Source organism: Hyperoodon ampullatus, assembly GCF_949752795.1.
Source record: "Hyperoodon ampullatus genome assembly, chromosome: 9".
NCBI classification, from domain to species: domain Eukaryota; kingdom Metazoa; phylum Chordata; class Mammalia; order Artiodactyla; family Ziphiidae; genus Hyperoodon; species Hyperoodon ampullatus.
In genome coordinates, this window is record NC_136922.1 from 11,764,783 (window position 1) to 11,781,585 (window position 16,803).

General features: G+C 37.7%; 1 protein-coding gene across 1 annotated transcript in view; it reads right to left on the reverse strand.

The window, feature by feature from the left end:
* The window catches only part of RELN (reelin), a gene marked incomplete at both ends in the record, with an annotated part of 529,938 nt that overhangs the window by 210,776 nt on the left and 302,359 nt on the right, over positions 1 to 16,803 (reverse strand). The window contains 2 exons of the mRNA XM_079711605.1: positions 12,610 to 12,850; positions 15,561 to 15,657. Coding sequence (XP_079567731.1) covers positions 12,610 to 12,850; positions 15,561 to 15,657 — 338 coding nt within the window. The remainder of the gene's footprint in view (positions 1 to 12,609; positions 12,851 to 15,560; positions 15,658 to 16,803) is intronic.

A 16,803-nucleotide genomic window follows, 5' to 3' on the forward strand; every position in this document is an offset into this window, starting at 1 on the left:
TGAATTATAGTAGAGCCACATGGTGAAATACTACACAGCCACGAAAAAGAACAAAATTGATCTGGAAGGTGGAAGAGCTGCTATCTTAAGTGGAAAACACAATTAACAGAACATATTATCATGTGAGTCTTAGCTTTTGACTGACTTATGGTGAGTATATATCAGGTAATTAAGAATTTATTTTTGGTAAAATAAAGGTATAAATTCTGCAGATGGCTCTATATATTTGTTTCTATCCCTAGCCTTCCTAATTACATTAATGATGATGTTAATTATCATTATTTTTACTTCATTATTTTAGCATTGACCAATGACAGTTTTTAAAATCACTTAAATATCATCCTTATTTGTTTCCATCTGTCAATCAAAAATATTTTTCTACTTTGCTGTTAAGTGGGTTTCCTTTACTTGAAAAGCAGAACACACTGTAACTGACAAGAATTTGCCATTCAGAAAAGCATCAACAGGAAACATCAGTGAAAATTCCTCAATATAACAAGTCTTTGGCCACAATTCAGGATAGCATTTTTCTAAGGCTGCTCCCTGTACGCTGCTGGAAATGTTAATGACTTCACCTCTGTACTTGTAAAAGTACTTACAATTGCCTTCACCATAGTTTAATTAGGTTTTCATCAAAGATGAACACTGAGGCACCTCTTAATATTATCTCCCTGGGGTCTAATGGCCCTGATGATTCTTTCAGACATCTGTAGCCTTACAATTTAGTTTTGACGATATCCTTTTAGTTGGAATGAGTATATTGGGCATTTGGGCAATGCCAGCTTGCAGAGAGCTGGTGGCAGATGGAATGAAATCTGCCTGGTATGCCTTCCCCTCCACATGAGCAGAGAGCCATCCATTTCCTCCATTAAGGAGTTGTCACTCAGCCCACCCAGCTGGAAGACCATTTTTGATAGCCAAGCTGGCTGGTGGCAGACAATTCAGATACAAAGCACACTTTAAAAGGAGCTAAAACATCATTTGTAGGAAAATTGAAAATGCACGGCTTCCACCACAGCCAATTTTTTAATGACGGTAATATTTTAAGTGATTATTTTTGCCACTTCTGTTTGCTCCTTAGAGAGGAGAGGTTTTTAAATTAAAATCTAGGCCACGCATAACAGTTGAGATATGAGGAGCAGAGGAAAGAGAAATAAGATGAATAAAATTAATTAAAATGGCATTGTTGGCAGAGCCATAAATTAGACACTGGTTGGAAATAAAATATATTGGTATAGGAGTTTCTGGATTAAACTGGTATGTATGACTGAGTGACTAGAAATGGACTGACCTACAGCCTACAAATCATTGTGTTTCCTAAGCCTTTCACCATGCTATAGCTATTATCATAGAGAAATATATATATATTTCCTACAACCTGGTTCAATGGTCTTTAATAGTACAGACTTTCATGCTTATAAAAAAAATAGCAAGAGAATGATTTCTCTCATGAGGTGAAATGAATTTCTGTCATTTTCCACACATTCAATTTCTAGGTAATTTAATGCCAGTTAAAAAACTGAAAACTTGGCTATAAACACAGTCCAGGTGCAGGAGGGTTGAAGTGCATTTTCTCTAGTCAACACAATAGATTCAACCACAGTGAGCAAATTTTAGGGAGCTTAAAAAGTGTTTCTTTCTCATTATTTTATGGATTCATTAAGCATTTGAACCACTTTGTACTACGATTCATAAAGATTCAATTCATGGTATATTTTGTAACAAGTGTGTAATTATTTGGTAATAGTTATGACAACTCTAAAATGGCAATAGTGACAGATTTGAATTGGAGTAATGAGAGAAAGAATAACAATGTAAAATTCCATAGGGCAGTTGTTAACCTTGTCTGTAGGGATCAACTTAACTTTCACAGCATCTGAAGTTTTCAGACTGGCCTCCTCAAATGAAGGCCAAGAATGCCAGGCAGAATGTGGGAGGCTGCAAGATACTGAGGAACAAAAGGGCTGGGGCTTTATAATACAACGTAGTTGGCTTTGAAAATCAAAGCTGTTTGATCTTGGAGTAGCCACTTAACCTCTCTGAGCCTCTATATTTTCATCTGTGAAATGGGGCAATTGTGAGGATTAGATGAGATAGTGTTAAGTAACATGCTTATTCTAAAGACTGATGAATCTTAGGAAATCAGTAAATGCTAATTCCCTTCCTTCTTTCGTCCCCTATCTTCATTCATTTATTTAAAAAAACCTTACCTTAATGAGTGCCGCTATGCAAATAATTGGGCTATGTGCTGTGCTAAGTACAAAGATGATGGGTAATGTTACTATGTTTTGGATGTTCAGACAGAATAAAATAAATTTCACATTGAATAATGTATTAATTAGTAATTAAATGTGTCAGCTTCAGACCATAAACAAACAAGAAAAGGGTGCATAGTCAAGGAGGCTCTGGGGATTTGTTTGAATGGTTATTTTTAGCAGAATTTATTGAAATTATTTGTTTCTGTGTTACTTCCACTCTTGTCATGGTGATTTGGCTCAATTCCATGTTTCACTAATGCTATTCCACATTAATTACTGTACAAATAGGCCACATTGGGGGGAAATTGTGAAAAGCACACTACTTACGTTTAACCCTTCATCCCCAAAGTACTCTTATTAGCTTAAAATATATTCTGGCTCATTCTACAATATCATGTAACCACCTCTTGGGGGAAACATGACAATAAGAGCAATGCAATCCAAAGTGAAGAACATCCCAAGCAAAGGGAATTTACAGAGACAGCATGCAATTAACCAAGCTGGAATCTGGCCAGAAAATCATAGGTAACATTCCGATTCTTAATGGAAAAAGACGTGGGAACATGGTCTCGCCACAAGTCTTACTGAGCTCAGGTTTATCCTCATTAGAAAGCCGGTACTCAAATCCCTCAAGTTACAGACCAGATAGTTTCCAGTACAGCGATTTGCAAAGCACATTTCTGGAAAGCATATCTGATTTCCTCCTGTTTGTCCTTACATTCTAAAAAGGAAAATCACTGAATGGATTTTTGAAACCTTTTTCTGGGGTGCCCAATTCATGGAAGACAAGTTAGGCATTATAGTAGGCAGATACTGCTCTGCCAGGGGATTATATTCCCAAAAAGCACATTTAAAAATAAATTCTGCTTTGAATGTGATCATCCCTTTCACCATTTGTCTTTGACTTTCTTCACTAGCCTCGACTTGTGTTAAGACTACATTTTCAGACAAATAAATATACATTTTTTTCATAATTTGGATATTATAACCTTTATTCTCCATTAATGATTCAACAGTTTGTGACAATAGTATTAGACAGGTGACAGCAGAATTCCAGAATGAAAGCTCCAATTTTTATTCAGGACTGGAGATCTGCCTAGTGTCCACTGGGACAAGGAATTTGGCAAATGCATAATGTACAAGAGCTATAAGAAAATTAATAGACTCTCTTGCTCTGACTTAATTCTTCTCCTTAATGGGTTGTTGATTCACCTGATGGCTGTTGTCTTCATTAGGGCCTTTTGGTGTTTGTTCAACTAGGAAAATTGATACTATCATTGGATATTTATCAACAGTAAATGGAGGAGAGAGGAAGCAGTCTAACTGGAAGTAGAAATACTTCTAAATTCTGTATACTTAGTTACTCCCAACCCTTGGCACACATCTGCAAAATTTAATAATTTACTTTTTAAGAAAATTTCTTTTAAATACATTTGAGCGCAGCCTATTCTAAAGGACAAACCTTCACAACAGAATCTGTGACATTTAGTACTGATCTACTTCTCAACACGAGTTGACATAAAAGTGTAAAAGGAGTAATCTGGAATTCTTTGCTATCCATACAATGAACTAGGGTAATAAACAGAAAAAGATTAGCAGGTGCAGGCACAGCAATCAGAGTGGGAAGATTCCTTAAAAATAAAAAATACGAGGAATGGCACATATCTCCTAGTGATCTGCACTTAATCTGTGGGTCAATTCCAGAGTTGACAGAAGCCAGTGATTTATACCTTTGCAAGCTGAGGGTAACCAGGCTAGCTGAGCAGATATAAACATTTATTAACAGTGAGTGAGCCAAGTGTGCTCTCTTTCTCTCTCTCTCACACACACATACAGATATCAAGGAGTTGTGGATGATTCCTGCTTTCAAAATACAAATTGTGGCTGCCACCAAAGATGGGAGTGAACAAACAAACAAAATGAAGCAGCTGCTTGACCAATATTTACCTCCATGGCATATTGATCCATCTGGAAATTCTGCTTCATTGGGTACTATTGAAAGATGAAGAAAACAGAAAAAAACAAAAAAGAAAAAATCTGCTCATAGCTCTGTCCAAATCATTTGCTCCTGGGTTCTCCTCTGAGTACTTTCCTGACCTTTGCAGTTCTTCTCTCTAAGGGTGAGTTACAGGAAGCAGGTAGCTGTAGCAGCTCCAGGCTGACCCTTTAAAATCTTACATGTAGTGTTTTTCTTTGAACTTGAAATTAAGGACGTTTTCAGATTGCAGGATGTGTTTTTGAGGAGTTGGGAAGAGATGACTTTGATGGATTTGTCCAGATGTTTCAAGAATGACTAAGGACAATTAAGCACTAAGTACTCAGGGTCTTCACAGACATGCAATGTTCCCCTACTACAGATATAAAACTGGAGGATAAGGCCTTCCTCATAGTGCTGGCACCTACAGATGATTCATGAAATGTCACCATTACTACTTCTGCTGCTGCTACTACTACTTATAATTATGGTTGTTATTATTATTATTTATTATCCAGTATCCACGCTACTCAATGGAGGTGGATATGAGAATCCTACCCAAGGTGAAACATTGATTCTTGATTCAGTATGTCTTAAATGGAAGGGGCTAAAACATTCATTTCCCTTAAACCTTGATGACAAAACCAAGACCATTTGCAAACAGTTGGAGCACCAGAAGTTACCCTGAGATTAATCATTCCCCCATTTCAGGCAGGAAGAACGTGCCTCCTACTATTAAATGTGGCAAAACACCCACAGCCATCTGATAGACAGCAGTGTTGTCAGGGGATGGCAGCTGTGGCAGCAACAGCCAATTCTAGCAACTGCAAATGATGGACTAACAGAGTATATTCCGTATCTTTAGAATAGACACAACTGACACAAATAATTCTTGATTAGTTTAGAAATTGTATACAAAAGTCATTTTTAAAAAGGATGCAATATTCTGTAAAAGAAGGAAATACCATCGTAACTAATAATTAAGGCAGGTGTTTCACTATCAAGTGGGTTCAGGCTCCTTGCCTTGCTGAGTCCACAATGGACTTGCTGTGGAGATTGCTAATGAGGCTGGTGCTCTGTCTAGCTTTCTGACTTGCCGTACTAGATTTATTGGCATTCAGACCCCCGCCTATTTGGTTGTGAACAGAGGCCTGCTTAGGGATTCATGGGAAATAAAAAAATTATGATGGTAATTAGAAGCACGATAAGAATGTGGTGCCCCTTTTCTTCCACATGGGCAGGTTCTCTGGAAAAACACTGGAAGCTGAGTCAGGCAAGGCCATGACCTTGTAAAGAGAATGGAGGAGAAACACAGACGGCTGTCTAGGAAGAACATATTAATTCTGTAACCTCTTACAGTCCTCTTCAGCTTACCAATACAAATAAAAAAGTGCAACAAACATAAGGTCGGGTTCTACATTAAAAGTCGATACTGTTAGCCATCTACTTCATATTAATTACTAAAGAGCCAACAGATGGTAATGGCCTTCTACCAGCCCAGGGCAGATTTAAACTGGTGACCTATAATTGCAGTTCTCCAGATCACAGAACTCCTTAAGTTAATTACTCCATTTGGTCTTCTATCGTTCTGGCCTACTTGAGATAAACAAGGACAGGCTCAGATGAAATGAATTAAATAGTATCAAAGAAATTGAAAAAACCATCTGAAGAAGATAAGGAGGAATATGTACTATGAATGTCAGTGACTCGTTTTTATATTTCCTATTTGACCTGCCACCCTCAAACATTATTTTCAACATCAACTGGACAGTTTACATACTCACTACTCTCTATTACCTTATTTTATGAACGGTAGCACTTAAAAAATCACTTGTTAATAAAGAAAACTACTATTAATATTATAATTACATGAATGTCATTTCAACTTAATTCCAGTGGAAACTATTTCTTATTTTGATTGCCAAAGTTACACCTACGGGCAATACTTGTGTCCAACCTAATCAATTTACTGCATTTAATTTTGATATTACTTTAATGACATATAAGGATGACATAATTTGTGAGTTCTGTATTTTTTCTATCGTATCTCCCCCCATTGTAGCTATCAGCTCAATCCTTTGCCTTTTACATATTTTTCTCCATATTCACTTCTCTGTAGAGTTTATTTGTTCTCAACGTTTTCAATGAAGAGGACACATACTTATTAGCCCTTTATATATGCCAGGCACTGTTCTAAGGGTTTTACATGTATCTTCTTATTTAATTATCACAACATGAGATGGATACTATTACTATCCCTGTTACAGGTGAGGACACCAAGGAACCAAGAGGTTAAATAACTTGCCCAAAACCGCATGGCTAATAAACTGTGAAACCAAGATTTGAACCCAGTTAAGCCCAGTTTCTTAACAGTTGTGCTATACCCAGTCCCATTCACAATATTTTTAGCTGCCTGCATGTCATCACTGAATATAAAATTAATTTTCTTTCACCACAAACTAGATCTTGATATTTTTTCAGCTTTTCATTTGTTCAATTAGTACATTGTATCATGTACCAATACTGGAGATTCAAAAATGGTAGAAACAGTTCCTGAGCTTAAGAAGCTAACACGCTAACCAGGGAGACAGAAACAAAACTACAAAGCAATGTTGTAAACACTCTCATAGATGTATATTTATGGCATAACAGAATGTTGAAATGGAACTAGGTTAGTGTTAGATTTGGTTAAGGTGCCAAGAAAATAGGTAGCAACTGCTCCACATTCCAAAGAGAGGTGATGGACCAACTATAAGGACTTAAGCAAAAGAGGCAGTAAAACGGCTTAGCCACTTACTCAAATTGAGAGCACACAAGCCTGAAGCTGAAGTATGTAGGCAGCTGGAAAGCAGAGACATGATTCCTTTAGAGAGGGTTGTTGGTGAACTGTGGGTCACACCCATGCCCTTGTCAGGGGAGGAGGGTACCTTCCCCTTGCCTCAAGCCTGGTGCTCAGGACTTCAAGAACACCCCTTGGAAGGGATGTTCTAAAGGTTTAGACTAGTGCCTGGGGCTGCCTGGCAGGTAGTTGGGTAACAAGAGAGCTGCACTTCAAAGTAATAACTTCTCTTCTCCCAATGATGGATTCAAGACGAATGTTTACCATAGACTAGAATTGGGCCCATGCACACAAGAGGCAGTCTGGTTTGTCTAAGATCCTGCCCCCAAGGTCTTCCTGGAGGGGCAAGGAGCCCTTAGCAGAAAGAGGCTGAGGTCATGAGTCAGAGGCCCAGTGGCTAGGAGTGGAAGTAGACATGACCTGAGAGATGCATTGGGGAGCTACAGGTGAGAAATCCCCAGTTCTGGTGAAAAGTAGGGGCATTTCCAAAGAGCTTTTTGGTAGAACCAAGAGAGAGCCAGCTTCGATCACTTGCCAGACCAAGGGATCAATAATTCCAGCTTACAGCGTCTGCCTCTTGATTCTTCTCCTGCCTCCTGACCCAGCCCTGGATGGTTCAGAGGCTAAAACTCATGGCGGTTAGCGAGGAGGGAGAAGGAGCTGACCTCTATCTCTATCCCTACTCAGCAGACCTAAGCTGGAGGAGAGGAGAAGCTATGGGCGAAGCTTGGAGTTTGCATTATTATGGTGAACTGTGTGGTATTTGGTATGGAACGGAGGCTGGGGACTAAAGTGCTTGTTTGCTTTTTTGGTCTAACAGTAGTCTTGGGACCTGCCTTAGGTTTGTGCAAAAAGGATAGAGATTAAAAAAGCTGTCTGAGTGAATGTGAATGGTCACTAGTGAGGAAGAAAGAATGTTTTTTTGTAGCCAGTCTCCAACCTCAAGTCCTGCTTATTCAACCTCGTGGTTATAGCAGCACAGAGAGGACACAGATGTTAACTATGCAAAACTTCACCCAGACAATGACATTTGAACTGGGCCCTGAAGGACGCTGGGGGATGACTAGGCATAGAAAAAAGAAAGGTGGAAAAGCATGTCTAAAGGGGTGGGAGTGTGAAATTCTGTGTTGTATTTGTGAGGCTGGCACACAGGGAAGCAGGAGATGAGAATGAAAAGTTAGGCTGGGCTGAGATTGGAAATCGCCTTGAATTACATGCTAGGGAGTTTGGCTTGTCTCCTCTAGGCCTACACATGAAGCCATCAAAGGTGTTGGGTATGGAGGGTGCATGATGTAATTTCTTTTAAGGAATGACCGTGTCATTTTTTGTCAGTGGCATCCCTTTGTAGGATCCTTGGCTCCAACATCCTCGTCACAGGAAGTCTGCTACCATGAAACTGTTGATTTCTCTTTCTTTAGTGTCCCCCGTTCTCACTCTATTTCACCTTCCCTATAGGTTATTGCAAATGCCTCCTACCTCCATATGGAAAATATTTTAATACTCCTTTCTCCTTAAGTTCACTTTAGGTCAGCAGTGGTGGACCAGTAACTATGATTGTGAAAATAATATCAGCTGTTGTAGTGTGGAAGAAAAGGAAGCAACCAGTGTTTGGCCTGAACTTACTAAATTCTGATGTATCAAAATCTGTCACCCAGAGAAAGGAATATATAGTACAAATGGAATAAAGCTGGAGCAAGATCAAGAAATATGAGAAAAACAAGAAGCTTTCAGCCTATAGCCAGAGTGATGGTGAAGAAAATAGGCAGATAAATTAACAAATAGATGATGGGAAGAAACACAGGACCAATAGGGAGCATGTCAGTTTATATTTACTACTTGTAAGAGCAAAGATATGTGGCGCTGAGAGCAAGAGTTCTGAAGTCGGATTCCTGTATTTGAACCCTGGCTCTGCCACTGGAAAAGGGGCATTCTGGACCAGTTACTCAACACCCCCATGTCCACTTTCCACATCTGTAAAATGGGGCTAATAGAGCACATTTTTATAGGCTTATAAAGATGAACTATATGAGATTATATATAATCTCACACACATCTGGAATAGCAAGTCCCTAGAATAATAAGTGAACGATAAGAAGTAGCTGTTCGCACTTCCGAGGTGGCACAGAATCTGCCTGCCAATGCAGGGGACACGGGTTCGATCCCTGGTCTGGGAAGATCCCACATGCCGGGGAGCAACTGAGCCCGTGTGCCACAACTACTGAGCCTGCTCTCTAGAGCCCGCGAGCCACAACTATTGAAGCCCGCATGCCTAGAGCCCGTGCTTCGCAACAAGAGAAGCCACTGCAATGAGAAGCCTGCGCATCACAACGAAGAGTAGCCCCCGCTCGCCGCAACTAGAGAAAGCCCGCGTGCAGCAATGAAGACCCAACGCAGCCAAATAAATAAATGAGGAAATATTTCATGTTCAGAGCAATTTAAAAAAAAGTAGCTATTATTATTATTATTATTATTATTTGCGGTACACGGGCCTCTCACTGTTGTGGCCTCTCCCATTGCAGAGCACAGGCTCCGGATGCGCAGGCTCAGCAGCCATGGCTCACGGGCCCAGCCGCTCCGCGGCATGTGGGATCTTCCCGGACCGGGGCACAAACCCGTGTTCCCTGCATTGGCAGGCGGACTCTCAACCACTGCGCCACCAGGGAAGCCCAGCTATTATTATTTAACCAAAGGGTATCCTATCTGTGCTTGGACACTTTTCCTTGAATAAACTCTACTTTGTAATGATGCACACTTTCTTGATTGCTGTTAGACTCGATCTTCGATTTAGTTAAGATGTAAACATCTTGGAGAGTTTTAATGAATATAGAAAAGATAACGTATAGGTTGAACAAACAAACACCCTCAAAACTAAAAAGTCCAAAATAAAGCAATGTTCAAAACATGTCCTATGACCAATAGGAACATCGAGATATGCCTTCTAATTGGTTGTATTCGGTTTTCATCTCAAAGGCCACCCGGTAAAGGAACAATATTTGGTGGAGAAATTGCATACGATTTAAATGAACAATTTTTATTTCTAGAACTCCAGATCACTTGGCAAAAGCAATTTTTTCATGCTTAGATGTTTGAGCCAAAAAGCAAAAGGTTGGTCATGCAAATGAGTTAAAATGACAAACTCTTAGATTTTATCATTGCACTTATTTGAAATTTTAAAAAGAAATATCAGAGGGACTTCCTTGGTGGCCCAGTGGTTAAGAATCCACCTTCCAATGCAGGGGACGTGGGTTCGATCCCTGGTCGGGGAACTAAGATCCCACATGCCGTGGGCCAACTAAGCCTGCACGCCACAACTACTGAGCCTGCACGCTCTAGAGCCCGTGTGCCACAACTAGAGAGTCCGTAAGCCACAACTACTGAGCCCACACGCCACAACTAGAGAGAAACCTGCACATTGCAACGAAGAGCCCTCCTGCCACAATGAAAGATCCTGCATGCCGCAACTAAGACCTGATGAAGCCAAGTAAATGAATTAATTAAAAAAAAAAGAAACATCAGAGAAAAGTTTCTACCTGATAGCCAAAGACCCTGGTACTACAATGACTTTTTTGTTAGTAGGCCTAAGTAACTAGGCAAGTCTCAAACGTGTGATTAGTAAGCTTATGAGTAAGATGAGAGACCACAAAGCAAAAGTATACTCCACACAAAGTTTTAATTTAAGTAACCATTACTATGAAGCAAAACCACACTTCATGCATTTTTATCATGGGTGGTACCAAAGTACAGTGCATTAAGGCACCAAAAAGCTAATTAGATTAGTATAATGAGTACAAAACATATAATTACTATAATATATACAAAACAAGGCATAAAAAGTACATTTATATAGTAAAGGGAACTGAGACCAAATAATCACCAATGATTATCATGGGAAAAGGATGTGAATCCCAGGCCCTGAGGTCTCCATGTGTTTCCTGGGTTTCTTCTTGCCAATGCTGAACAGTGACAACAGAAATCCTTCTCTTAATCAAGTAGTAGTGGGATATGACATGGGATATCCTTACAAAGGTTCTTTTCCATACCCATATGAAAGGCATCCATGGACTCTCTTTAAAGGAACCAAAGTTTTAGAGTCTGTCAAAACAAATTTCCATAAGGTTTCCTGGGTGTTTTCTCATGCTGAGCAAAGATGATGCCTGTTCCTAATGCTAGTCAATTGGTGTAATTTCATCAACTTAAAACAGAACATCAGAGTTTGATTTGTTAAGCAACAAGTTATTGTGTCAGGGGAGTTTCCTAAAAAGGTGAAGGTTTTCTAAATAATCTGGAACCATTTTGAACCATGTTTCTAGAATTCAAATAAATTATTAAAAGGAGATGAGCATCTTAGATCTTTATATTTTGCTTGGGACTCCTCCTGTGACCTCACCCCCATGCAGCACAGGATTTTTTTTGTACCAGTGAGTCACATTTAAAAAAATTCTCCAATCTGCATCTGTACTTTATTTGTATATACTGGAAACTTGAGAGAGCCCAGTTGAGGGTCTAATGGTATTTTTAAATATTGCCTAGACACAATTTCTTACTCTACACACTCTCTGGACAGACAAGCTCATGATTTCAATTCTCATTCAAAAGGTTGATAATTGCCAGTTTTGGATCTTCCTCTGAGTTCCTGATCCATACATCTAACCTCCCACCAGATGCTTCTTCTTGCCTGCCCCCAGGATTATCAAAATCAACATGTCCAAGGTGAATTCAGCTCCTGTAATCCTGTTCCTCTTCCTGTTTCCTGTTTCAACAAATGGCATCGTTGTGGAAACAACAATGCCCAAACCTTGTCCTTGACATCTCCCACTCCATCATCATCTCAGTCAGTCCCCAATCTTCTCCATTTCCTCCTAAAAATTTCTGAATCCATCCATATTTTCCCATCATCTTTCAACAGCAGCTTTCAAGAGCTTTAAGGTTTTGTCACTGGCCATATCTTCAGACTTTATCACAAGTCTCAACTCAAAATCTATTAGACAAGTATTTGGAACATTGTCCAAGGCCTCTGCTTTGTGCTATCACCTTCCAGCCTTTATGTATGTGATTTATGATCCTAGAAACACTATTCCTCCCTCCTGGCCAATTTGAAATTACCCTTCATTCTCTGCTTGTATCCCTATTCTCTTGGATAGTCTTCCTAATCCCTCAAGTCTGGATTTGGTACTGTATGTTGTATTTCCACAGCACTCTAAACTTTCCCAGCAAATCAACAATGATGCCATTTTGCACATGCATGTTGACATGTCTAACTCCCCCACTAAACTGACAGCCAATGAAGGGAAGAGACATATCTGCCTTTTTGTGTTTATATTCTCTAGGTTCAGCCCAGTACATGGCACCATGGATTCTCAAAAATACTGGTTAAAGGGATGAATAAATGAATGATTTTCCATGCTTACAAGGGAGGGTAAAGTAATATTACCTATTCTTTTAAGAGTGGCTTTAGTAAAACTGTCATCTCTGTACAATTTGGTTTACTGAGCTTTAGGTTTTAGAGGAGAGGAGAAGGAACAAAAGAGAGATCAAACCTTTACTGTAGCTCCTGGGAAGAAAAGCCAGTTGCCCGTGTCTATTGGATCCAGATTATCTTCTAAAACAACTTGTCTGTGATCTGAGTTGATGACCAGGACGTTATCTAAAGCCCAGCAGGCTTCATATACTTCACCTACTCGGAGATTTTCCTGCTTCCACTGAAACTGGACGTTCTCCCCTTTGGCATCTTCAGGAAGGTAGAGGATATGGATGATTGTGCTGACATTGGAAGGGGCTCTGGAGAGATGAGAATTGGTGTCACAATAAAGTTCAACAGTGTCCACCTTACTTTTCTTATAGATCCTTTTTGTTTCTTAATTAAGACTGTGGTTTTCTTATCTTAAAAATATTGTACATATTACAGATTAAATACTTACAATCCCATACCCCTTAAATCTTTTAATACATGCTGATTATTAAGATGTTCGTATTGAGTGATGAAAGTTTAAATATTAAATGTCTTAATGAGCTTTACGTTTAACACAGGCAGGCAGTAAGCATATTCAGGCAAGCCAGTAAAGGGATAATTGAAGAGAAAATGGTACACAACTGCCATGGATCCTGTAAAAAATCAAAGTGTATCCAGCACAGTTTTTTGTGAACGGTAGACCCTCAATCTAAAACCATATACTTGGGACTTCCCTGGTGGTCCAGTGGTTAAGACTCTGCGCCTCCATTGCAGGGGGCACACGTTTGATCCCTGGTCGGTGAACTAAGATCCCGCATGCCGCGAGGCCAAAATAAATAAATAAATAAAATAAAAGTGCTTTAAAAAAAATAAAACCATATATTTTTTATGATACTGAGAAGAAAAAAAGGAGAAAAACTATAATATTATCTTAATTTTAATTCTTCGAAATTTTGCATCTATTAAAGATCATTGTATGCTATATGTTTCATAATCAGTCTTTATGTAATAGTTATTTTATTTCTAGTAACCAGATACATTTTTGTTTTGAACATGTCAGATTTGCCATGAGAATTAAATGCTCTCATTTAGAATTCTTTAGAATTTTATGCAGACCAGTCTTTAAAAACATGATATAATTTAACATGATTTTTATATTACATCCGTTACATCTAGGTCCTTTCTATATAATATTTTTATTAAACATTTTATTCTACCAAAGTAGAAACCTGCTACAGTAAAAATGATGGCTTTAGCCAAGATTAAAAGCAGTACTAAAATACAAACCAGTAGTACCCAGGGCTTACTATAAATCAAGGACTAGAGAAAGGACTAGAGAAAAGCCATATTTTTCACTCACCAGTGAAGCACATAGAAATCTGTAGAATTGTCTGTGTAGGTTATGAATGGTGTACCTTACCTTTGGGGGTAATCAATTCCCCTTTCCTTTAAAATATTTAATGATGACTATGTTTTTAACTTCAAAAGGAATTTAAACTAATGAAGATGCTACATTTTAGTTTTAGGAAGGGATTGAAAATATGTCCATTCTGATCACTAATGGTAAATTTGCATTAAATGAGTATGATAGTTTGGTGCCTGGACTAAAATTGAAAGTCTCATTTAGTGAAAAATAAATGGAATCAGCTGAGTGTGATCTTTATATCTTGTAATTAAATGTGTACACTCACTATCTGTCATATCAAAAGCATGTAGCTGTTTTTCAGCAAGAAACGGCACTACAATTTATCTAAACTATGGTGTATAACTATTAAAGAAAAAATGGAGGCATGAGTAAAACTTCCAATACTTATGCTGCTTTGCTTAAAGCCATTTATATAAATCAGCATTTAATATGAATGCATTTTCATAATAACTACTAGAAATTAGAAGGAAGAGCAAAATGCTCTGTTATAAAATTGGCAACTGGCACAGAATGTCAGAGCTTGGCTTGTACCAGGTGTCTATAAATAATATCTTATCCTGCCACAGAGGGAGACAATCTATTAAAATCCATGAGTTAGAATCATTTTTCTCAGTTTTTGGTTAGACTAGAGCTTGAACGTGTGAGACTTTTATTTTTATTTGAAATACTACTAGAAACTGGACAGATTGGTTTAATATTAAAGACTAAGAAGCTAATATTTATTCTTCTCCCCCAAATAAATCACAATTCTTTCAATATGGAAAAATGGTAAGGAAAATAGCGTGAGAAAAAAGAAAACTGTCACAGAACTGATGGAAAATGTTCTACGTGAGTCATGCTAATTTAAGAACTAAACTGATCAGAATAACCACTTAATAAAATTTCAAGGTATTTTTTCCTTTAAATACCTCACCATACCTGAAATTAAGCACCCATTTTGAATTTTATTTTATGATTTAAACTACACAGAAATAGTTAACATAGTTTGAGTTTTGCTAAATTTAATCAAATATTTTCAACCTGAATAAGCTTCTCCCTCTTTAAGCATCAACCTAATTTTCTTTTTTCGAAGGGATTTTTTAAAATAAAGAAAATGTAATAAATGATTACAAGTCACATCACAATTATGATAATAGAATTCTAGAACTGGCCTTAGGGAAGTTAGAAGGAAAATGACAGAACTAGAGATTAGATCCAAAAGGCTATTAACTCATTATCATCACAGACTGGAAGGAATTTAGGTGGTAATCTGATATATTCCTAGGCCTATAAACCAGGCAACAGCCAGGCCACCTAAAGAGATGGGTGGTGATGTTATTTTGTGGAGAATTCCATCAGAAAGATTACTATCTCAAATGTACTTTTACCCAAAATAAATAGTTTGTTATAGCTACTACTGACAGTGGTAAGTATTGAATGGAAAATGACACTTTTAACAATACCTTGTTCAAACAGAGCAGGTAATAATATGTGCATCAATGTAATTCAGCATAATTAACAACCAGAGTACTTTTAACCATGAGGAATAAAGCCAGTGGTAGAATGAAGGTAAACAGGGAAGCAGAAATCCACCTACGTCAAAATTTATGAAGATACTTTAAATGATAACAAACCTAATTTTCTCAAGCTGAATCCAGTCCACAGTATTATTCTTGGCATATGACACAATGATGCAAGGGTCTGAATAACTAAAGCGACATGAACCTGAACCTGTAAATAGCAATAACAATAAATTTCAAAGTTAATACAGTGTAATTACATATTATCTTTCCTGATAAATACGCTAGATAATTTTCTAACCACTTAGATAGTTATCTGATCATTTCCCCATTCTTCTAACTATGCTAAAATTTCTTGTAATCTGTTCTGATAAACATTATTTGATAAATAATTTTAAGAGTTGAAAAAAGGTAAAAAAGGTAAATTTCAGGTCTCTTTAGAAATACATGAACTTCTAAATTAAATTACAATATAAGCATTCAGTTCTATGCCAAGAAATATCTAAATATTATAGAATGATTAATATAGATCTTACAAGTTAATAATAAATGATTTCATTTAATGGCATGTAAGTCATTCAGTTGTATGAAGAATAAAAACAGCATTCTTCTTCTGTGTGTGTGTTATTTAAATGATGAGGCAGTATGTGAGAAACTAAAATACTGTAAATTCAAGTACTAAATGAATGAGAGCTATTAGAGATATGATTGATATTATTCTACTACAGCCCAACACTAAAGATTTAAAAGAGAGACATTATGTCCCATTGTGGATATCTGGTCATTGTTTTTCACTATTATTTTCAATACTGGAGATATGACTACCAAAGAAAGTTTTAAAACTCTGATAAGAATTTGTTTTTACATGTTCAATGAATATATACAGGAAAGCACAATTTGACTGTAATATCAAAGATCTTCATAGATTCCGAAACCAGCCATGAAACATAAGCCAGGAGTTTATTGTAACTCAATAGCAGGGTTTTTTATACTATATTAAAAACAAATGAACCAAAATAAAAAGAAATAGCGCAATTTATTTTTAACTTTCATCCATCTGCTAGAGGAGCCTTGGTTTCAGCAAATGGCATCTGTTGATGGTTTTTACATTTGTAGTACTCAGGAGTTCCAAGCTTTAATCAAACTCATTTATTTTATTTCAGTGGTGTTTAGTACAACACCAGTTAGTGTGCAATTGCCAAAGCTGGCAGTGTGCTAAAAAGGCCAAACAGCAGTTTTCCTAGATTTATTCGCACAGCTAAAATGTAGATGAAAAAGCATGAGAGAAGGCTACTGAAAGGAAAGTTACACAGCAACCCTGAGCTCAAACAGAAACCTACTTTATGCCATTTTGATC